This window comes from Porites lutea, chromosome 3 (assembly GCF_958299795.1).
Source record: "Porites lutea chromosome 3, jaPorLute2.1, whole genome shotgun sequence".
In the NCBI taxonomy this organism is placed as follows: domain Eukaryota; kingdom Metazoa; phylum Cnidaria; class Anthozoa; order Scleractinia; family Poritidae; genus Porites; species Porites lutea.
In genome coordinates this window covers 28,425,923-28,450,510 of record NC_133203.1, presented here as the reverse complement: position 1 = coordinate 28,450,510, position 24,588 = coordinate 28,425,923, and the positions used below count along the sequence as shown (strand labels likewise).

General features: G+C 39.9%; 2 protein-coding genes across 2 annotated transcripts in view; both read left to right on the top strand.

Moving 5' to 3' along the window:
• The window catches only part of LOC140932100 (uncharacterized), a 28,504-nt gene extending 25,658 nt beyond the window's left edge, over window positions 1–2,846 (top strand). Inside the window, exon 6 of the mRNA XM_073381756.1 lies at window positions 1,001–2,846. Within this exon, the coding sequence (XP_073237857.1) occupies window positions 1,001–1,962 (962 nt within the window). The 3' untranslated portion in view covers window positions 1,963–2,846. The remainder of the gene's footprint in view (window positions 1–1,000) is intronic.
• Window positions 2,847–7,745: 4,899 nt separating this feature from the next.
• Window positions 7,746–24,310, top strand: LOC140932099 (uncharacterized). Its single transcript, XM_073381755.1, has 5 exons — window positions 7,746–7,801; window positions 9,693–9,706; window positions 10,216–10,960; window positions 18,269–18,708; window positions 22,080–24,310. The coding sequence occupies exons 1-5, from the start codon at window positions 7,746–7,748 to the stop codon at window positions 24,308–24,310; spliced, it is 3,486 nt and encodes a 1,161-aa protein (XP_073237856.1).
• The last annotated feature ends 278 nt before the right edge of the window (window positions 24,311–24,588 follow it).

Here is a 24,588-nt window from a genome sequence, read left to right as displayed (position 1 = left end):
TGAATACGATCGAGAATGACCTCTTACGCGCGGATGTTGAAAATTCCAGGTTAATGTATGGGTCAAATCGAAGCTTCAACATCCTCCCCCCCGGCATACCCCAGGCATTTGACACCTTTGTTGTCTCGGGGAGGAGGGAATTTGATTATCAGAGTCTTCCAGGGGGTGGGGAATGTGATCCCCGTGCGAAGGGGGTGGGGAATTTGAACCATAGTCTCGATTTCATGTGAAATCTCTCGTATCCCTAAACTGGACTTTTATAAGACTCAAAGTTTAGTGATAGGGAATCTGTTAAAGTATTTCACAACAATGTTTACCTTGTTTACCTACCAGTATGTACGTCTGCAGTTTGTGTTTGTCGCACACCACCTGCCTGCATTATGTTTATTAATAAGGTGCCGCTATGATGCACGCCAGTGAAATAGTTATGGATCGCATGTATGAAATGTAGTGATCTCAGTGTGTGGGATTTTTTTATAGAACGCTTTGTATGTTGCATGACAAACGAAGAAAAACTGAGCCTTCAGTGTCCTTGTAGCAGCGATTTCCGCCGCTTTCCACGAGAGTTTTGTTCGTAGTAAATACGCCTACAGTGGTCCTCAGTTTTTATTATATTGAATGCGAATTATTTGCTGTATTTTATAAAGATTTTGTTCGACAACTGAAGGCATTTTTTCCGTCCTTCCGTCATTCATGTGCCTGTGAAATGTCCCCGGGGTGGGGGCATTTCATCACCCGAATGGACCCTAGTGTGGGGCATTTGAATAGCATTTTGGCTCGGGGAGGGGGGAATTTGAACGATAATATTCAAAAAAGTCAAATGCCCGGGGGGGATGTTGAAGCTTCGATTTGACTGATACATAACCTTGTCCATTCGGTCATTACAGGGAAATCTCAGAACGAGGCCTTGATGTATTGATCGAGTGATAGCGAGATCAACACATTACAGCTGAGTAGTGTTAAGTGCAAGCATTCTGACGAGGAGTTTACCCATCATCAGGAAATCTGGAAGTACATAAAAGACGACACACTGGTGAGAAGCCTGTTAAGTGCAAACAGTATAACAAGGCGTTTAGAGTGGTGGGAAATCTGAAACGACATGAAAGAATACACACTGGTGAGAAGCCATTTAAGTGTAAACAGTGTAACAAGGCTTTTAGCCAGGCAGGAGATCTGAAAAAACATGAAAGAACACACACTGGTGGGAAGCCATTTAAATGCAAGCATTGTGACAAGGCCTTTAGCCAGGCAGGAAATCTGACACAACATGAAAGAAAACACACTGGTGGGAAGCCATTTAAATGCAAGCATTGTGACAAGGCCTTTAGCCAGGCAGGAAATCTGAAACGACATGAAAGAATACATAGTGGTGAGAAGCCATATAAGTGCAAACAGTGTAACAAGGCGTTTAGCGGGGCAGGAAATCTGAAAGTACATGAGAGAATACACACTGGTGAGAAGCCATTTAAGTGCAAGCATTGTGACAAGGCCTTTAGCCAGGCAGGAGATCTGAAAAAACATGAAAGAATACACACTGGTGAGAAGTCGTTTAAGTGCAAACAGTGTAACAAGACGTTTAGCCAGGCAGGAAACCTAAAACAACATGAAAGAATACACACTGGTGAGAAGCCATTTAAGTGCAAGCATTGTGACAAGGGCTTTAACCAGGCAGTACATCTGAAAAGACATGAAAGAAAACACACTGGTGAGAAACCTTTCAAGTGCAAGCATTGTGACAAGGCGTTTCGCTGGGCACAATATGTGAAAGAACATGAACGAATACACACGGGTGAAAAACCTTTCGAGTGCAAGCAGTGTAACAAGGCCTTTCGTTGGGGCAAATCTCTTAAAGTACACGAAGAAAGTCACCGTTGTTGGATTTGTCTTAGCCTGATTAAGACCAAGCCGCTGCTTCGTCAACATTATGATGACCATATGAGGTTACTGGACCTAACGTCGTAAATTTAATCAACGTATACAACATTTGTCACTTAACTTTGTATAATGATTTATTAATATTTCCTTGTAAATTTACGCTAATTAACAAAAAGTTAAATTAATTGGATCTGGGTAATTTTCCTGGTTGCTTAAAATAATTTTCCTAATTGTTTAAAGTGTTAATGTTTTTCTCAGTTTATAGCATTTTAGAACAGACTCTCAACAGTAAAGAGGGGGTATCAAAAACGTAGTTGCTTTGTTTCAACTAACGCGAAAATTTAAGTAAAATGTTATAAGAAGGCTATTGCTCAAGGCTTGTAGAAAGTGGAGTCTGGAAAAAAGTTCCACACAAAACACTATCTGAGTTTTGTTAAAAGTGGGAAGTTTTTTCAAGCAGGAGTCGAACCAGGATTCCTTTTAAGAAAAGTTCAAAAGTTATGCTTTTCGTAGCGAATCATTTGCACCGTTTACCGCCATTACAAGTTAATTTCTGGTAAGCGCGCGACCCTTGTATGGTCGTAGTGTCAGTTTTAGTTTCTGGTTTGATTGGTGTATTTAGTGGTGGGAAACTCCTTGGACACTTAAGACACAAAAACTTTTTTCTTTAAATAGACAAGGAAAGAGTTTCTGAACATTTACAGTCTAGCGTCAATTTTTGTGGTTATGATTTTTTGCAAAAAAAATTCAGTTTCAGTTTCTTGTCCCATTGATGCTTTTAGGGATTGAAGACCCTCAGGAACCTCCTGTTTTGTTTTCGTTCAAAAAGGTAACAAGCCAGTTCTTATGGTGTCAATCATTTGCAGAAAGTTTATATTTGGAACCTTTTTGTTTTCGGCTCATATATTTTGTCGCCGAAGCACAGCGAAGCAAAAGAAACATAAATTGCGGATCTGTTGTGCGGGAGACTAATGGTTTGAAGATATACTGCGTTGTGTGTAAGAACGTTCCCTATTGACCAGTGGCCTTTAAAGGAAATTTAAAAAGTGTAACAAAATGATTTTAGCGATGATGCCTCACGGACGTGAGAGTTATTCGTTGCTCGCAAAGCAGCTATTTGTGTAGATTATGGTTATAATAAGTTGAGTTTTGTGGCATTCCTTATTAACTCTGATAGTGTCGAGACAGTTCTTTTTATCGGTCATTTTCCCAGTAATCACATCATCATGATTCTGATCACTGGCGTCATTACATCAGTGGTTAATTTTTGAGGCAGCATTGTTGTTAATATTTTTTTGTATATTTAGGAGCGGTGTTAGGTTTGGAACTTTGACGCTTGAAATTTTTATTTGTACCGTTATCTTGTAGACGTATCGCTTTCGCGACCAAGAAAAAGATATTTTAAGGTTCCGTTTTTAAGTCTTATTTAGCTTATGTTTATTGTTATGTTCATTTTGTGCAAAAATGGAAAATACAGTGTTTGGTTTGAAGTGAAGTGCTCTCTAGACTATTATGTTCTACATATTAAACAGCCTAGAAGTGTTGATATTTGCGCCACGAGTGTGTATCGGAAATGCGTTTGAGTTGTGTCTTTTTTTGTCAAAGCGTTGCTTATTTTCCTGCCTTGGGTTGTCCAAACGTTGGATAGTGCTTTCTACCAGACGAATCACTATCCAACGGATAAATATTCGGGGAAACAATTACGTCATGCACTAGCGAGATCTTTACCGAGTGGATAGCTTTTGAACGCTAGGGCTTAAAGTTGTTTTTACAGTGCTAGGAGTCTTTAGGATGTATTCTCGGTTAGAAACCCATGCCGTTCCTGACCCCACCCCACAAGGGTTACTTCACTTTAGTGGTATACGAGACACGCGAGGTTTTTCGAGATATTAAGGGCCTCGAGTATTATGCTCGTTTTCTGCCGCTCTCTCGGTCCTCCCCGAGAAGAGACGGCTGGACACGTGAGTGGCCTATCGTGTCTGTGACGTAAATTCAAAATGTTAATTTATGCGTCGTTACCAAACATCGGAAATTGGAAATGTAATTAAATATCGAAGAAATGTTCTTTACTTTGTTTTCGCTTTGGTATTTGCTATAAAAATCAGCAGAAACGCGTACGGATTGTATTTACATCGATCTTGCATTACCGATGGACTTGACAGTCGTCTCTTTCACGTAAGCTGTCAACAACAATAGTTCCGGTTGGTTGAACTCCAAAATCATCCCTACCATTTGCCAGTTTCTTTAAGCTAATACTTTCCTTTGTAAATATTTTAGGTTTTAAGCTTAAAACGCCCTTAAACACGATAGCGCGCCACGTCAAACAACAAATTTGCATCCTTCGTTTGAAATCTGCTGCAGGAAAATGAATTTATGTTGCCTGCTCGATTTGAGCAGGTAACGATCTGGCCCCGGTTGGTCGAAAGATGGTTAACTCTTAACCAATGGTAACCCCCCCAACCCCCCCCCCCCCCCCTAACCAATGGTTAAAAGTTAACCGACGGTTAGTTTCGGTTTCTCGAAAGCCGGTTAGTGTCAACCATGGGTTACATTTCTTCTAACCTTGAGTTAAATTTAATGTACCTCGCCACTATCTAGTGTTAACTTGTTAACCATCCGTCAAAATAACAAACCTGTTCAGAGATGGTTAAAGTCTGGTATATTTTATTTAACCATTGGTTAGCTAACAAAGGATTAGCGTTTGCTTAACAGACCTTCGAGCAACGGGAATTTAACCAATAGTTACTTAGCCCACGGTTAGCAAATTTAACCAACCGTTACCAACTAACATGTGGTTAAATTAACCATCTTTCGAGCAACCGGGGCCTGATTGGTGGTAATTGAAAACAGCAAACTCATTCGTCCAGCCGGCTGTTCAGAGGAGGAGCGTGGGCTCATTTGACAAACAGCGACTGGTAATTGAGCCTACTCTGGTATACGACTTACCGGTGATTTCCGGCCAAAAAATAAAATCGGCCGATTTTTATCTCCCAAGTAGAGCTTACCGAATACTTTTCAAAAATGAATTTCTTTTGTTTCAGTTTCGCTTTAAACAAAAAATATCGAGCTGCAAACTTTTTCTGTCCTGTACTGATGTCCCAGTACATCTCTTGTTCTCCAGTATGGCAATTTTGTACCACGTGAACCGCTAGCTGTAAACAGCCTGTTCATGGGACAAATTTCAGCTAAAATTTGCCGTTGTGAAGCTTTTTCAAGTCAAATGTGGCCAACTCCTCCCCTCACCCCACAAACGACAACCAGAAATTACAGGAATAGCGAATATTTCATCACTTTCCCACGGCCTCTTGTCCAGGGTTGTAGCTTTTCAACACCCTGCGAGCAGAGCCTCATTGGGTGAGGAGGAGAAAAGGAAGCTCTACTTGAATCACGTCAAACCTTTGAGGTCGCCGCAGCCCGAACTTCTGGACTTCTTGTTTTGGGTCGTCAAACTAGTTTTTTGCGAGTGTGTGCATCCATTTAGATTTAGACCAATGGTCATAACCGAGCGGGCTGAAGCAAGCGCACGACTAAAGGCCTGGGTTAGAAACTATATCTTAGCAACGTGCCGCGCATGCTCAACAAAGATCTTCCTCGATTCAAGCAGAATCTTTCACAAGTTCGCCAAAATCGAGCAAGCGAAAGAAATGCTCTTCTGGCAGGATGATTCTCAAAAGAAGAAAGGTGGATAAAACGAAGATGCGACATTAATATTTATTTCCCACGTCACGGGCCAATTTCCTTTTCTCCCTTCCCCCTCCCCCTCCCCCTTCCATTTTTTTTTTGCTCCCGCTCTAACTTTTGCGCTATAACTCGACTGGAAACGCTTGCTACGCAGGCTAATAAGTTGCTGTCTGACATTTAGGCTCTACAAATTTAATAACACCACTGGATGAAGATCTTGTAGGCCTCGTGATAAGAGAGTGACAGGGGTCAAACAATAAAAGCCAAAAAACACAACTAAATCGATGAATTCACACCAAAAAACACAGGAATACATCAAAGGTAGGTCTCCTTTATATGTTTTAAAATGATATATACTGTTCGCTTGTAACACGACACCGACATCTATTGAGAAGATCTGAGAAAGTTACTGTTTACATAACTGACTCGTAACGTGAGCTTGGGACGCCTGTGGATACTCGTGGAAGAATGTTAATGGCAGCAGATCCAAAGTTTTAAGTCTATCCATGTAAGAAATTGTGCAGGAAAAAGGCAATTTGAGAATATATCTAGTGGCACGCCTCTATGTCCTTTCAATTTTTGTAATTAGTTCGATAGACTGAGGAGCCCAAATTGGGGTTGCATAGCCGAAAAGAGATCTAACTAAAGTGACATAAACCGATCGCCAAACGCCAGTGCTTCGTGTGAATCCTGCATTACGTCTAATGTAACCTAACAGCTTATTTGCGCGACACGACTGCTCAAACACTTGTTTGTTCCATGTGAGGTCGTTAGCGACAAAGACTCCTAAGTCACGCTCGGTGACCACTGACTCTAGAACTTTCCCTTTGGCATCAGTTTCCTGGATATTCTCTGAGCCTTGCATTTTGTCTCGTTAAAAGTGAGACCGGAGTCTTTTGACCAAGCGTCGAGTCGATTCAGATCCGACTGGAGAGACACAACATCAGCAGCAGACTTGACCTCTTTCAAGAGATCTTTGTGTCGTGGGCAAACATAGCGATGTTACTCTCCTCTACCACATCCGGAATTTCCAAGGTTCGTTTGATGGGAGGACCTCCTCTAGCACCGACGGTAAATGAATCCGGCCACAACTGATATCTCCGAGAAACTTACCATTGTGAGAGATTGTTTGTGTTTTACGTTAAGTTAGATTATTATCCCTTGGACTTCTGTCTATGCCGTATTTACTCGATAAAATGCCGTCATCGATAATTACAATCAAGACTGGTCAAGCGTACCCCCAGAATTTCATTAGTGGAGCGATCATTTGAAGAAATGAATGTGTTAGTCGTTGCCGCAACCAGCCTCAAATTCAAATCTGTTTTCCTGCATGCGCATAATGAACAATGACTTTTTCAAGATAACTTCTCCGTGTTCGCGTTTGCGGCATAAAAGCAATCCGCAATCCGCAATCCGCAATCCGCAATCCGCAATTCGGATCCTTAACTGGAATCCGGAGTTGGTAATTGTTCTGTGAAACCCATGGCCCCGGCGGAAAACCCTCTGTATTCGATCAGATTGAAAAATCTTTAAATGGATAAAATTGCTTTAAGGACGTTTACATCAATTTCAAGAAAACTGACCTGGGAGAAATTTCATAACTACCTCGCGTGTGATGTTACTGCTCATTAAGTATGCAGGAGTGCATACCAAAGGCCGATTTAAAAGCTTCCAATAATGAAATTATTAATTCAGTCTTTGGTGGAGAGGGGATGGTAGTACACTTTAGTGTAACTCCGCAGATGGAAAACTATCCTATAATACCGCTCCCATTCAGAACAACCAATCAACGCTTTGTAGAAAGCAATCAATCAATAAACGCCGCGACGGCTTTTATTCAAAGATTATGCAAGGAGCACTTGGGGCAACTTAATCTACATCATCCAGACAATAACTATTTCATCTCAGCAAAAGAGAGACAAGTTGGAACTTTAAAACTCTTTCTACTTTACAAATGTTTCTAAATAAATTTTCATAATTGTTGTCACTGATTTTTGAAATTTTTAAAATAATTTTTAATATCGGACACTCTAGAAATTTTTATATAAACAGTTGGGTGGGTTTAATCGAATAAAGATGGTATATATTTCTCAATGAAAACAAATATTTCTGCCAGTTTGTACCATCTTGAGCGCGCTGGGAACTGGGAATGAGGGTTTTTAAAAAGAAACAAAGGAGCATGGGAAGACATGGAAAAGTCGCCATCTTTGCTCATGCGACGTACACATGATGATGACATTGAGAGGTAGGTGTAATAGTTGTACGTTTTACGAACCGGATATGGAATTGAACTAATAGTCTTTAATGTGGAGAAATCAGACATTTTCTGCAAGCTTGCCAAGCTGTATTACCAGCTCAAAAACAAAAGATCATAACAGTAAAGCGTAAGCTAGCGTTTATGTATCGGTCAAATCGAAGCTTCAACATGCCCCCCCCCGGGCATACCCCGGGCATTTGACACCTTTGACGTCCCGGGGAGGAGGGAATTTGATTATCAGAGTCTTCTAGGGGGTGGGGAATTTGATCCCCATGCTTTAGGGGTGGGGAATTTGAACTGCACCATGTAAAATCTTTGGCGTGACGACCTATCATGGGGGACGCGGTGTTAGAGGATTTTCATGGAAAAGAATGTGCCTTTGTGGCCAATTGTTTACCAGGAAAGGGCTTAAACAAGCTTTGTGCCGAATTTGAAGTATTTAAATTTTAAAATTTTTAATATTGGATTCAGGCTTTGAATGCATGAATGTATTTTTTTTGTTGAGTTTACAATGAAATACAACACCTATACCGGCGATTCAATACAACAACATAAAATAGAATAAAAGCTCAAGTCAACTAATTTTACCTACTGTAAGTATGTTAATTAATAAGATGAGCGATGATGCATGTCAGTGAAATGGTCATGATGTAGTAATCTCAAAAGGTGGGATCTTTTTTTTATACAACGCTTTGTATGTTGCATGACGAAGAAAAGCTGAGCATTCAGTGACCTTGTAGCAGCGATTTCCGCCGCTTTGCACGAGACTTTTGTTCGTAGTAAATACGCTAACCGTGTTTCTCAGTTTTTGTTATATTTATAAAGATTTTGTTCGACAACTGAAGGCGTTTCCGCCGTCCTTCTGTCATTTTTTTGCCTGTGAAATGACCACGGGGTGGGGGCATTTGATCACCTGAATGGACCCTAATGTGGGGCATTTGAACGGCATTTTGGCCCGGGTAGGAGGGGATTTGAACAAAAATTTTCAAAAAAGTCAAATGCCCGGGGGGTTGCCCGGGGGGGGCATGTTGAAGCTTCGATTTGACCGATACATTAGGTTGCGTTGACATCAATTTAATATAATATTTATTTAAACCGCACAAGAAACTGTTAGGTGTAGAAAGCAAACTTTGAATGTAAAAAGGAAAAGTGAAAAAATATCAAGTATGCTTTAGATTCAAAGCTGTCTTAAGTTATTTGTGTCATGTTGATGTTTTGTAACTCTTATTATTTATGTGAGTGATGTCACCCTGGCGTGCTTCTATATATTTCATTTGAGGTTATGGACTCATTACATGTGGTTTAAATTCTACATGTATCTGGAGCAGAAGTATATCCGTTGTTGGACTATTGTTTTTGCCCTAACATTGATGTCTTTCTTGTCTTGGTTGTGGCCATTCCATTTATAATTTAATAACCAACCCACCTTCAGCCACATGGCAATTACGTTGATGAGATGTTTTGACGTTACTGTTAACACTAAGAAAATGTGACTTTTTCCTCAATGCACTGGAAAAATGTATTAATGCACATGCATATGCGTCATCACTCCTGAATACTTCAACCTTCTCTTGTTCTTCTTATGGGTCACAAATTAAAAATAGAACTTTGAGCCTTCTTTTTGGAATTGAGCCAATTTAATTCCCACTTTGGTGTTTTCGATTCATATTAGGGTTTTGGCGTGGGAAAGTTATTTCGCTATTACAGTCATAAGAGCAATTTTTGATGCTTTTTGCATCATGTAAGACATTGTATAATGTCGTGAGCTGGGTTTGTGATTATTATATGGAATGACCCTGTGTATCATATGAAGCATTTTTGCCCATCATCGTATTTTCTACCATATCTTGTAAACACCTTAGTTTTTTTGGTTTTACAGCTTCAACTTGACAGGTTGGATAATTTCACCGTCCATAGTAGCATGTATCTTTTTGTGTTCGTTGAAACATGCATAGCATCAAATAGACTCTGTGGTCAGTTTTTAATTATCAGCTTTTTGTTGCAAACTTCACAGCTTTCTGCACATTGAGTCAGCCTCGTTGAATTGTGGTTCTTGTGGTAGGCATGTTGGGACATTATTATTCTAGGGCACCAAAAACAGTTTTGAAAGGTAAAAAAAAGGTTAAGTTGTTACAGGGCTGTCACTTTAACTTCACTTTGCTTGGTATGTGCATACCAGGCGGGAACTGAACAAACAGGAAGTGCTTTTTGTCTATTTTCTTACTTGTATTAGCTAAAGAAATACCCGGTCCCCGGCTGTTAGTAACAGTGCTGCTTTTATAGTCTGAAGATGAATATAATATTTTTTTGTAGCTGAAATTTCCAAAGCATTAGTAGCAGCTTTAATGCATATTTGACTATTATAGAAGAAAAAGGTTAAGTGTTTGCACCCACATCCACAGGTAAGAAGGCCTTTAGCCAGGCAGAAAATCTGAAAGTACATGAAATAATACACACTGGTGAGAAGCCATTTAAGTGCAAGCATTGTGTCAAGACGTTTAGCCAAGCGGAAGAACTGAAAAGACACGAAAGAACACACAGTGGTGGGAAGCCTTTTAAGTGGAAGCAATGTAACAAGGCCTTTAGCCGGGCAGGAAGTATGAAAGCACATGAAAGAATGCACACTGGTGAGAAGCCATTTAAGTGCAAGCAATGTAACAAGGCCTTTACCCAGGCAGGAAATCTAAAAGTACATGAAAGAACACACAGTGGTAAGAAACCGTTTATTTGCAATCATTGTGTCAAGGCGTTTAGCCAAGCAGGAAATCTAAAAAGACATGAAAGAACACACAGTGGTAAGAAACCATTTAATTGTAATCATTGTGTCAAGGCGTTTGGCCAGGCAGGAGATCTGAAAAGACATGAAAGAACACACAGTGGTGAGAAGCCTTTTAAGTGCAAGCAATGTGACAAAGCCTTTAGCCAGGCAGGAAGTCTGAAAGCACATGAAAGAATACACACTGGTGAGAAGCCTTGTAAGTGCAAGCAGTGTAACAAGGCCTTTAGCCAGGCAGGAAGTCTGAAAGCACATGAAAGAATACACACTGGTGAGAAGCCTTTTAAGTGCAAGCAGTGTAACAAAGCCTTTAGCCAGGCAGGAAGTCTGAAAGCACATGAAAGAATACACACTGGTGAGAAGCCTTTCAGGTGCAAGCAGTGTAACAAGGCCTTTTGTTGGAGGACATCTGTTAAAAAACACGAAGAAAGACACCGTTGTTGGATTTGTCTTAGGATGATTACGACCAAGCCGTTGCTTCTTCAACATTATGATGACCATACGAGATTACTGGACCTAGCGTCGTAAATTTTATCAACGTACTCAAATTGTGACTTAACTGTGTAGAATGATTTATTAATATTTCCTTGTAAATTTGAGCTAATCAACCAAATGTTATATGAATTTGGATCTGGGTCATTTTCATGGTTGCTAAAAGGAACTTTCCTAATCATTTAAAGTGTTACTGTTCTTCCTAGTTGATAGCATGTTAGACCTCTCAACACTAAATAGAAAATCAAATTAAATACATAGTTGCTTTGTTTCGAATAACGCGAAAATTAAAGTAAGATGTTATTACAAGGCTATTTTTCAAGGCTTGTAGAAAGTCTAGTGTGTTAGTATGTTCCACACAAAACACTATTGAGTTTTGTTAAAAGAGGCAAGTTTGTTCAAGAAGGAGTTGAACAACGATTTTTTTTTACGAAAAGTTCAAAAGTTATGCTGTTTACAGCGAATCATTTGCACCCTTTAAGCCATTGTAAGTTATTTTCTGGGAAGCGCGCGCGCACTGCATGGTAGTAGTTTTAGTTTCTGGTCTGATTGGCGCATTTAGTGGTGGCAGACTCCTTGGACATTTAAGGTGTTTTCTTAAAAAAGAAACCTTAAACAGACAAGGATAGAGTTCTTTAACATTTACAGTCAAGCATCCATTTGTGTGTTTTAACCATTTGTTAAAAAATTCCGTTTCAGTTTCTCGTTTCATTGATGCTTTTAGGGATTGGAGATCCTCAAGAACCTTTTTCCTTGAAAAAGGTACCAAGACGTTTGCTATGGTGTCAATCATTTGCAAAGAGTTGAGATTTTGAACCTTTTTTGTTCTCGACTCATAAAGTTTGTGGCCGAATTACAGCGAAGCAAAGCAAACATAAATTGCGGTACCAAGACGTTTGCTATGGTGTCAATCATTTGCAAAGAGTTGAGATTTTGAACCTTTTTTGTTCTCGACTCATAAAGTTTGTGGCCGAATTACAGCGAAGCAAAGCAAACATAAATTGCGGATTTGTTATACGAGAGCCTCTTGGTTTGGAGATATACTGCGTTGTGTGTAAGTACTTTCCCTGTTAACGAGTGGCCTTTATAAGAAATGTTCAAGTGTAACAACATGATTTTAGCGATAAGGCCTCACGGAAGTGGGTTATTCGTTACTTGCAAAGCAGCTTTTTGTGCGGCCTTATCTTCATATATAATAAGTTGAGTTTTTGGCATTCTTTATTAACCGATATGGTTTTGAGGCAGTTCTTTTTATCGGCCATCTTCCCAGTAATCACATCATTGTAGATGATTCTGATCACTGGCGTCATTACATCAGAGGTTAAATTTTGAGGCAGCATTGTTAATATTTTTTTAATATTTAGGAGCGGTGTTGGGTTTGGAACCGTGGCGCTTATTTTTCTTTGTACCCTTGTTTTGTAGACGTGTTACTCTCATAACAAAGAAAAAAAAATATTACTTTGTGGTTCCGTGTTTAAGTCTCTTTCAGCTTATGGTTATTGTTACGTTCATTTTGCGCCAAAATAGAAAATATAGTGTTTAGTTTGAAGTAAATTGCTCTCTGGACTATTATGTTCTACATGTTAAACAGTTTAGAAAGTATTAAAATTTGCGTCACGAGTTTCCCTTTGTTTGCTTTGTGTATCGGAAATACGTTTCATTTTCCTGCCCCTGGTTGTTGAAACGTTGGATAGTGCTTTCCACCGGATAAATCATTGTCCAATGGATAAGTATTAATGGAAACAATTACATTATGCACTAGAGATCTTTGTCTAGTGGATAGCGCTTGAACACTGGGTCCTGAAGTGATCATTGAATTCATTAAATTAATCCCACAGTACTAGGAGTCTTTTTTCGTTAGACACCCATCCAGTTCCTAACCCCACGCAAAAAGGGTTACTTAATTTTAGTGGTATACGAGACACGCGAGGTTTTGCAAGGATAAGGACCTCGAGTTAGGCTCGATTTCCGCCGTTCTCTCGGTCCTCCCCGAGTAGAGACGGCTGGACACGTGAGTGGCCTGTCGTGGGCTGTGACGTAAATTCAAAATTTTAATTTATGCGTCGTTACCAAACATCGGAAATGAGAAATTTCATTAAATACCGAACAAATGTTGTACTTTGCCTCGTCGTCGCTTTGTCATTTGCCATGAAATTCAGCATAAAAATCAACAGAAACACGTACGGATTGTATTCTTTCACTTAAACCCGTGTGTTCTGCTGTCTGTTCAGGGGAGGAGCGTGGGCTCATTTTGCGAACAGCGGCTGGTAATTGAGCCTACTCTGGTATAAGGCGTACAGAAACTCCATACTGATGACGTCACATCACTCAGATTCGACTGGTCAGGAAGCGTGAGAAATTTGCTTGAACCAGTCGGATGCATTAGATCTAGGTAGTGATATTTCGTCTGCAGTCTTTCCTTAAACGTCTTCTCGCAGGGAAACCAGTGGTGGCGTCACGAAATGTCAGCTGTTTTCTCAGTCTAGAATCAGTCTGTCTACTATGCTGGAGAGCAAGGGACGTACTGGGACAACACAAACAAAGAGCTGACATCATATAAAATAGCAATTTCCGTCGGTTTGGTTGTCCCAGTACATCTCTTGTTCAACAGTATGGCAATTTTGTACCACGTGAACCGCTAGCTGTAAACAGCCTGTTTATGGGACAAATTTCAGCTAAAATTTGCTGTTGTGAGGCTTTTGACGTCACATGTAGCCAACCCCTCCCCTCACCCCACAAACAACGTTGAAGGCGATTTACGACAACCAGAAATTACAGGAATCACGAATATTGTATCACTTTCCCAAGGCCTTTTGTGCAGGATTGTAGGTTCTCAACACCACGCCAGCAGAGCTTCATTGGCTGAGGAGGAGAAATGGAGGTTCTGCTTGAATCACGTCAAACCTTTGATGTCGCCTCGGTCCCAACTTCTGGACTAGTCAATCTTGTTTGCTCTCGTCAAACTGTTTTTTTTTTCCGAGTTCGAGCATCCATTTATGGTTAAACCAATCGTCATAGCAGAGTCTGCTGAAGCAAGTGCACCACTAAAGGCCTGGGTTCGAAACTACAACTTAGAAAAGTACCGGGCATGCTTCCTTGATTCATGCAGAATCGTTCACAAGTACAAGTACGCCAAAATCAAGCAAGCGAAAGAAAGGCTCTGCTGGCAGGATGATTCTTAACAGAAGAAAGGTGAATTAAACAAAGATTCGCCCTGATATTTATTTTTATTTTTGGGACAAATCGCGATACTAGTCCTTGAGTAGATCCTCAAGGAACAGCATAGAACTGAGCGAGCGAAAACTGTTCCTGAGGTATAATATTCGTACTTCATGCCTATTGTCCCCGGGAAACTAAGTTATGGGGGGAAACAGCGACTGCCAGGACAATGGGCATGCCGAATAATGAGGGTATGCGAGATCAACCGCCACTAGGGGAGGTGGGAGCGGCGAAACTTTGAAGTCACTTCAACTGAACTCCGTTGAACTGGATAAGAAGCGGGCAAAAACCGAGCGATTCTAACCAAGGACAGCAATGCATCATGGTACCAGCGCGCAGGCCCAACACGACGGAATTTAAACGACTTACTCATTTCTTGCGTCACAGGCCAATTATGTATGCAGTGAGAATAATTATTATATTGAGGTGCACTGGAAGTATCAATGAACCATGAGCGACTCGTATTAACTCTATGTGATGGTGATGTGATCTATTTCAAATTCACACATTATTCCTTATACCTTAAACAGCTTGAGGAAGACTGAATTATCAGTGAGGATTTGAATTATAGTTGTTTTGTGTCGCGGTGGTTTCTCCCCTTTCGTAGCGCAGCGTCCGGCCTGGAGAAACCACTGCTCGCAGGGTATTCAATTGTCTGATATTAAAAAAGATTCTTTTTGAGAAACGAAGGAAAGCCACTCGGAAATTGCCCTCACATTCAAAATAAAACGGTACAGTAACATAATTTTTGCATTTGCCAAAGATTTATGACCTCTGCCAAATGATTGTAATCAAAAAGTGTCACTGTATGTTGCTGTTAACGTAGTTCTCGCTCTATTCTTCAGTACATAAGACAAAGTACTTGCATGGCTGAGTTTTAGAAAGATCTACGTCCTTAAGACGAGTGCGACAAATTACTGACTTAAATTTCCTTCCAACTGTAAGCTAGCCCAGTGGATTTTGAGACACACATTTCCCGTCCAGTGTATTCTTAGCCGATTTTGAAACGCAAATTTCCCTTTCCTAATTTGAGCCCTTCCAAAAATAACCCCCTCAAAAAAGGCGCTTATTTTCGGAATTTTACGGTATTTTCCGAATGGTAAAATCATTTATCGGAAAACCTAGTCTGTGCCGTATTTACTCGATAAAATGCCGTCCTCGATTACAGTCAAGACAAGTCGGGCGTTACCCCAGGATCGCGTTAATGAAGCGATTATTTACAAAACGAATCCTTTATTCGTTGTCGCAACCAGTCTCAAATTCACATCTGTCTTGCTGCATACGTGTAATGAATAATGACCCTTTAAGGTAACTCCTTTGTGTCCGTGTATGCATAAAACCAGGAATCCGGAGTTGGTTCACTCTCTGAAATCCATAGCACTGGCGGAAAATCCTCTGTATAATTGTTCGATCAGATTTAAATTTCTTTGAATGGATAAAATTCAAAACTCAGGTGGAGACGATGTGGTTTTACAGATGGAAAACGGTCCTGAGAACACCGCTCCCATTCACTAGAACAATGCGGCGTTTATTCAAAGATTATGCATGAAGCACTTGGGGCAACTTAATCTACATCATCCAGACAATAACTATTCTATCTCGGCGAAAAAGGGACACATTGGAACTTTAAAACTCTTTGTGCTTTACAAATGTTTGTAAATAATTTTTCATAATAGTTGTCAAAAAGTTTTGAAATTTTGTAAGATAATTTTTAATATCGGAAACTCTAGAAATGTTTATATAAACAGTTGGTGGGTTTAATCGAATAAAGATGTTGTATATTTTTCAAATGAAACAAATATTTTTGCCACTTTGGACGACCTTGAACGCGACGGGAACTGGGAATTAGGGTTTTTAAGAATAAACAAAGGAGCATGGGAAGCCATGGGAAAGCCGCCATCTTTGCTGATGCGACGGACACATGATGATGGCATTGAGAGGTACGTGTATTAGTTGTACCTTTTACGAATCGGATATATAAGTGAAGTAATTAATAGAGTTTAGTGCGAAGATATCAGACATATTTCGCAAGCTTGCCAAGCTGTATTATGAGCTCCAAAACAAAGCATGATAACAGTAAAGCGTAAGCCAGCAGCGTGGTTGCCAGTTGACATCGATTAAATATAAGCTTAATTTACAGGGTTGTCTTAAGAGGACGGGGTTGGGGATTTCCCCCGGCTACTTTCAACGTGACCCCCAGCTACTTTCATAGGGAAATAGACGAGAAATAGAACCAAGAGAAATCCCTTGCTGTTTTATTCCCTTCCTACTTGTTGTATTTACCAAGCAACTTGAAATCTTAGTGACATCTCTGATTTATTTAAACCGCACAAAAAACTTTTAGGTGTAGAAAGGAAACTTTGAGGGTAAAAAGGAAATGTGAAAAAATATCAAGCTTGCTTAGGATTTAAAGCTGTCTTAAGTTATTTGTGTCATGTTGATTTTTGTAACTGCTCTTATTTTTTCTGTGGGTGGTTTCACCGTGGCTTGCTCCCTTGTATTTCATTTGAGGTTATTGATTCATTACATCTGATCTAGATTCTACATGTATCTGCAGCAGAAGTATTTCCGTTCCTAGTATTCTGCTTTGTCCTAACATTGATGATTTTTTGTAGGCTGTTTGCATTGTGTGGGCATCCATACCACCCCCCCCCCCCCCCAAAGGGCAACGGAAATTCTGAGGGGAGGGGGGTCTAAATAGAGATAATTCCGTGGGTTTGGGGTGTGGCCTCTCGAGTTTACTCTTCCCGGGGCTCAGAGTAAGATTGATGAGCAAGCTATTAGTTCGTTTACTGTTAATCGAGATTTCAAAGGACACAGTGTTTTTCATCAGCGATCTTTTATTTGAGTTCGGTTGAGTGTATTTTTCACGGCTTGCACAATAGTTTATGTAACAATTGTCGTCAGCTCAAGAATAAAATGATGAGAGTTCTAGGGGGTGGGCAGGTTATGACAAGCACCCCTTGAATGTAAATTCCAGGGGGTGGGGGGTATGGATATTTTTTGGAACTGCACATTCCATTTAATAACCAGCCACCTCTACCCTCGTGGCAGTTACGTTGACGAAATAATAAAAAAATCTGAATTTTTCCTCAATGTACGGGAAAAATGTATTGATGCACATACATATGTGTCAACTCTCCTGGATCTTTGAGCTTTTCTTGAATTTGAGCCCATTTAATTGACACTTTGATGTTTTGGATCTATATTAGGCTTTTGCTGGTGAAGATTATTTCATATTTACAGTCATAAGAGCACCTTTTGATGCTCTTTACCTCATGTAAGACATTGTATAATGTCCTGAGCTGGGTGCGTGAAAATTAAGTGGAATGACCCTGTGTATCATATGTAGCATGGTTTTACTTATCATCATATTTCTACCATATGTTGTGGCCACCTTAGTAATTTTTGGTTTTCAAAGCAGCAACATGACACCTTGGATAAGCATGTATCTTTTGGTGTTTGTTGAAACATGCATAGCATCAAATAGACTCTGTGGTCTGTTTTTAACTCATAGCAAACTTCACTATTTGTACGTTGTGTCAGCCTCGTTGCGTTGTGTGTCATTTGAAAGGCATGTTGGAACAAATTGGTAGTCTAGGACGCCAAAAAGAATTTAAAAGGTTTTCCAAATGTAAACAAAATGTTACTTTTTTACAAGGCTGCCAATCCAATTTCACTTTGCGTGGTATATGCAATTAATAGGCGGGGGATTGAACAAACAGGAAGTGTTTTTGGTCTATTTTCTTGCACTTATTAGCTAAGGAAATACCCAGTCCCCGGCCGTTAGTAACAGCGCTGCTTTTATAGTCTAAAGATGATTATAGTAGTTTTTTTGTGGCTAAAATTTCAAAATATAGGCAACGCTTTAATGCATTTTTGACTATTATTGAAGAAAAAGGTTAATTGTTTGCGTCCACATCCACAGGTAAGATGCAATATAGACGTAAAAAACTTTTTAAATCCAGGCGGTGTAAAAAAGCCCTTTGCCAGGCTGGAAATCTGAAAGTATGTGAAAGAAGACTAACTGGTGAGAAGCCATTGAAGTGCAAGCAATGTAACAAGGCCTTTAGCAAGGCAAGAAATTTAAAAGTACATGAAAGAATACACACTGGTGAGAAGTCTTTTAAGTGCAAGCAATGTAACAAGGCCTTTAGCCAGGCAGGAAGTCTGAAAAGACATGAGAGAACACATAGTGGTGAGAAGCTGTTTAAGTGCAAGCAGTGTAACAAGGCCTTTAGCCAGGCAGGAAGTCTGAAAAAACATGAAAGAAAACACACTGGTGAGAAGCCTTTCAAGTGCAAGCATTGTGAGAAGGCGTTTCGCTGGCCACAATATGCGAAAGAACATGAACGAATACACACGGGTGAGAAACCTTTCAAGTGCAGTCAGTGTAACATGGCCTTTCGTTGGAGGCAAGTTCTTAAAGCACACGAAGAAAGACACCGTTGTTGGATTTGTCTTAGGATGATTACGACCAAGCCGCTGCTTCGTCAACATTATGATGACCATATGAGGTTACTGGACCTAACGTCGTAAAATTAATAAACGTTCTCAACATTGTGTGACTTAACTTTGTATAATGATTTATTAATATTCCCTTTTAAATTTAAGCTAATCAACAAGAAGTCAAATTAATTTGGATCTGGGTAATTTTCCCGATTGCTTAAAGGAATTTTCCTAATTGTTTAAAGTGTTAATGTTCTTTCCAGTTGATAGCATGTTAGAACCGATTCTCAACAGTAAATAGGGGTTATCAAAAATGTAGTTGCTTGGTTTCAGTTAACGCGAAAATTTAAGGAAAATTTTATTAGAAGGCTATTGTTCAAGGTTTGTAGAAAGTGGAGTGTGAAAAAAGGTTCCACACAAAACACTATTTAAGTTTTGTCAAAAGTGGGAAGTTTTTTCAAGCAGGAGTCGAACCAGGATTTTTTTAAAGAAAAGTTCAAAAGTTTTGCTTGTTATAGCGAATCATTTACACCGTTTACCGCCATTACAAGTTAATTTCTGGTAAGCGCGCGACCCTTGTATTGTCGTAGTTTCAGTTTCAGTTTCTGGTTCTATTGGTGCATTTAGTGTTGGCAGACTCCTTGGACACTTAAGCTGTTTTCTGTAAATAGACGAGGAAAGAGTTTCTTAACATTCACAGTCTAGCGTAAATTTTTGTGGTTTCGATTTTTTCGATTTTTTTCAGTTTCTTGTTCGATTGATGCTTTTAGGGATTGAAGACCCTCAGGAACCTCCTGTTTTGTTTTCGTTGAAAAAGGTAACAAGACAGTTCTTATGGTGTCAATCATTTGCAAAAAGTTTATTTTTGGAACCTTCTTGTTTTCGGCTCATAAAGTTTGGCCGAAGCACAGCGAAGCAAACCAAACATAAATTGCGGATCTGTTGTACGAGAGACTAATGGTTTGAAGATATACTGCGTTGTGTGTGAGAACGTTCTCTGTTGACGAGTGGCCTTTAAAGGAAATTTAAAAGTGTAACAAAATGATTGTAGCGATGAGGCCCGACGGAAGTGAGAGTTATTCGTTACTCGCAAAGCAGCTATTTGCGTGGCCTTATCCATATAATAAGTTGAGTTTTTTGGCATTCCTTATTAACCGTTATAGTGTTGAGGCAGTTCTATTTATCGGTCATTTTCCCAGTAATCACATCATTATAGATGATTCTGATCACTGGGGTCATTATATTAGTGGTTAAATTTTGAGGCAGCATTGTCGTTAATATTTTTTTTTATATTTAGGAGCGGTGTTAGGTTTGGAACTTTGACGCTTAAAATTTTTATTTGTACTGTTATCTTGTAGACGTGTGTGTGGTTCCGTTTTTGAGCCTGTTTTTGCTTATGTTTATTGATATGCTCATTTTGTGCAAAAATGGAAAATACAGTGTTTGGTTTGAAGTAAAATGCTCTCTAGACTATTATGTTTTACATATTAGACAGCCTAGAAAGTGTTAATATTTTCGCCACGAGTGTGCGTCGGAAATGGGTTTCATTTTTTTTTTATCGTCAAAGGCTTGCTTATTTTCCTGTCCCCGGTTGTCCAAACGTTTGATCGCGGTGCTTTTTTCGAGACAAATCACTACCCAGCGGATAAATATTCTGGGAAAAAATCACGTTATGCGCTAGAGAGATCTTTATACAATGGATAGGGCTTGAACGCTAGGGCCTAAAGTGATCATTGAATTCATTTAAATTAATCTTACAACCTTGGCCGTTGTTTTTACAGTGCTAGGAGTCTTTAGGATATATTATCGGTTAGAACCCCATCCAGTTCCTTACTCCACCCGAAAAGAGGTTTAAATACCGAACAAATGTTGTACTTTGCCTCGTCGTCGCATTTGCCAGCAGAAACACGTACGGATTGTATTTACATCGATCTTGCATTACCGATGGACTTGACAGTCGTCTCTTACACGTTAGCTGTCAGCAACTATAGTTGCGGTTGGTTGAACTTGAAAATCATACCTACCATTTGCCAGTTTCCCTAAGCTAATACTTTTCTTTGTAAATATTTTAGGTTTTAAGCTTAAAACGCCCGTAAAAACGATAGCGCGCCACATCAAACAACAAATTTGCATCCTTCGTTTGAAATCTAATCAGTTTAGGGTGCGTTTCTTTTCTAAAATCCGAGATCAGATCAAAAATCCAATAGGATTTTTCGTTGAGAAAAGAAACAATGTATCCAAAATAGGGATTATTTTTCATTCATTTCCATAGAAACGACCTACCATATCGACAGTATCCTGGAGACGGAATAACACGGCTGCTGACAAGGTTGGATCCTTGAGGCATCATGAAGGAAGGCAGACGTGCGATTCTGAGCTCGCGAGTTATTGGACTTGTACTTATTTTGTGTCTTGTTCATACCTTGAGGAAAGATAAACAAAATTATTCTTTTACCAGCGAGTACTTTGGTCTATGTTTCCCGCATTCCTCGTCGGTTAAAGAGGTAAACTGGGATACGAGACACTGTACAAAATGGCGGACACACGTGCATGTCACTATCAGTATGAGAGTGAAACGAGCAAGCGCTACTACAGCCTACTACGCCAACTCAACCTCTACCTTTAGACCTGTTATACAACTGCTACATGATGTGGAACTTAACCCTGGACCTGCAAACTGCTCTAGTGGAGACAAGTCAGAAAAGTCAAATGGCAATGTTAAAATCGCACATCTTAATGTTCGCTCGCTCAAATGCCGTGAGCATTTCGTTCTTGTAAAGAATGCGGTACTGGAAAATAAGTTTGATATATTTACCGTATCCGAAACATGGCTCAACAGTTCAGTTACGGATTTGGAGATAGAAATCCCTGGCTACGTTATCTACCGAATCGACCGACAGGCGAGGGTTGGCGGTGGAGTATGTGCTTATGTCTCACGAAATTACAGGACGGAGTACTTGAGTGACATTTCTCTTATCACGGCCTCTGGCTTCCATCAACTGTGGCTAAAAATCCACGTCAGAAACATGAAGTCCTTCCTTGTCTGTACAACCTATAGACCACCGGACACTTCTTTATCTTGTTTCGATTCAGATCTTACAGAGAACTTTATTTATGCCTCGTCGTTTAATGTTCCAATTTATCTATTAGGTGATTTGAACTGCAGACTTGAGAATAGCGACGATCCTGGAGCTAAAGCCCTTGTTAACTTTTGCCGTTCCTATAACTTGTCAATATTGATCAACACACCAACACGAGTTACAGAGACTTCGAAATCGATTTTAGATGTTATCCTTGCATCGGATACAAGACAAGTCCAAACGGCTACAGTTATGGAAAGCTCGATCAGCGACCATGAGCTAATTTATGTCACCTTAAGATTGAAGAAGGCGCGCTCCAAACCCATTTATATTACTACCAGAAGTTTTAAACACTACTGTCCTATTGATTTCAACAACGACGTATCATTGGCACCGTGGTCCATAGTCGATGTTTTCGACGATGTCGAGGATAAAATTTATGCATTTGATTCGCTGTTTACTGAGATACTCGACCGTCATGCTCCAGTTAAAACCTTTAAAGCACGCTGTAAGCCAAACCCATGCGTAACCGACAACATCCGCGGATTGATGAAGACCAGGGATGATTGGCGTAAAAAAGCAAAGAAAACAAATGACCCGCTATCCTGGACTGCCTACAGATATTTCAGACAGGAAGTAAAGAGGGAAATTAGAATTGCTGAACGAGAATTTGTTGCTGAACAAATCCAAAGGAACCCAAATAACACCAATAATATCTGGAAAGCAATCCGCCAGTGTGTCCCCAATAAATCTACATCTCAGCGAACATTTAGTAAGAGCGTCAAATCTGTTGCAGACGAATTTAACCAGTTCTTCGTATCTGTTGGTCAGAGCACTGTTGACAAAATTACGTCCCTGGCTAATGAATGCAACTTAACACTTAATCAGAATTATTTCGTGCCGAGACAATACGCTTCCTCTGACCAGTTCACACTTAGTACCGTTGATTATAAACAAGTAGAGCGTATAATAGCAGCGATGCCTTCAAACAAGGCCCCCGGGATAGATAAAATTCCGATCCGTGTCATCAAAGACTGTCTTAATCCAATTGTTCACCCAATAACGTCTATCGTTAATGCATCCTTTCAAAACTGTGTTTTTCCATCAAAATGGAAAACAGCCGAGGTTACACCCATCCTAAAGGAGGGCGACCATGAACAGGCAAACAACAATAGACCCATCTCACTTCTACCAGTTTTATCGAAGGTTTGCGAAAGGGTAGTACATAATCAACTCACCTCGTATCTGCAATCAAATGACACCCTATCAAAGAGTCAAAGCGGTAACAAGAGATGGCACTCTTGTGAAACATCTGTCATTGAAACAACAGACACAATTCTTAACGCCATCGATAAAAAGAAGTTAACGGCAGTTGTACTATTAGATATGAGCAAAGCCTTTGATAGTGTCAATCATGACACGTTAATTTTAAAATTGCAAGATGTCGGAATTTCCAGTGACACTCTCCAATGGTTTCGTAGTTACCTAAGCAACAGGTCACAAGTAGTACGAATCTATTCAACGCTATCTGAGCCTTTGTCTGTGACCAGTGGCGTTCCTCAAGGAAGCATCTTGGGCCCACTTCTTTTTAGCATATATACGAACGATCTTCCATTGATCCCACAGAAATGCAGCACCCAGAGTTATGTAGATGACACGAAACTCATTACTTCCTTCGAGCTTAAAGCCAACCTGGACGCAATTGCTGATTTGGAAGACGACCTGTTTAAAATAGGGGAATGGTGTTCCAACAATCAATTGTTACTAAACCCTGGCAAAACCAAGTTGATGATATTTGGCAGCAGGCAGATGCGTGCAAAATTCCAATTTCGTTACCTTTCCTTTATGGGTAAGGACATTGTCCCTACAGACACCGCCAAAGACCTTGGTGTGACTTTGGATTCTAATTTAACTTACGATGAACATATAATTAAAACCGCTTCCTCGTGCATGTCCCGCCTTGGCCAGATAAACCGTGTCAAGCATGTCTTCGACAAACGTACACTTTTGATGATTATTAATTCCTTAGTTTTTAGCAGGTTATTTTATTGCTCCAATGTTTGGTCAAATACCTCAAAATGTAATGTCAACAAGTTACAGGCAGTGCAGAACTTCGCATGCCGCATTGTTAGCGGCGCGCGTAAATTTGACCATGTTACACCAATTCGCAAGGAGCTAAATTGGCTTTCAGTTCCCAGTCAGCTTTATTACCGGAACGCTACAATGGCTTTTAAATGTATGACCGGTCAAGCCCCTGAATACCTTACATCAAAATTCATAAAGCGAGCAGAGGTTAGCCGACGTAGCACCAGAAATTCACAGCTTTTACAAATTCCCTTTTTTAGAACAGCTGCCGGTCAGAGAACATTTTTCTATAGAACTGTGAACTTATGGAACTCCCTAGACAATTCCTTTAAACTGTGTAACTCGATTGATGTTTTTAAAACTCGTTTACGTACTAAATTACTTAAAGAATTGTAATTTTATATATATTTTAAAACATTTCTTAATTGTAAATAGGATCATGTATTGTCTTTGAAAAGCCCCTTGGGAAAGTCAATAAAGTATGTATGTATGTATGTATGTAAATCTCGTGCTGCAGGAAAATAAATTTATACTGCCTGCTCGATTTGAGCAGGTAACGATCTGGCCCCGGTTGCTCGAAAGATGGTTAACTGTTAACCAGTGGTTAAACCCCCCTAACCAATGGTTAAAAGCTAACCGAGGGTTAGTTTCGGTTGCTCGAACGCCGGCTGGAC

Coding starts and splice junctions, on each gene's coding strand:
- LOC140932099 (XM_073381755.1), top strand. CDS start 7,746: ATGGAAAAGTCGCCATCTTTGCTCATGCGACGTACACATGATGATGAC. Junction 10,961..18,268: donor ACTGGTGAGAAGCCTTTCAG/GTGCAAGCAGTG, acceptor TTTTAAATCCAG/GCGGTGTAAAAAAGCCCTTT. Junction 18,709..22,079: donor TCAGTGTAACATGGCCTTTC/GTTGGAGGCAAG, acceptor AAACGGCTACAG/TTATGGAAAGCTCGATCAGC.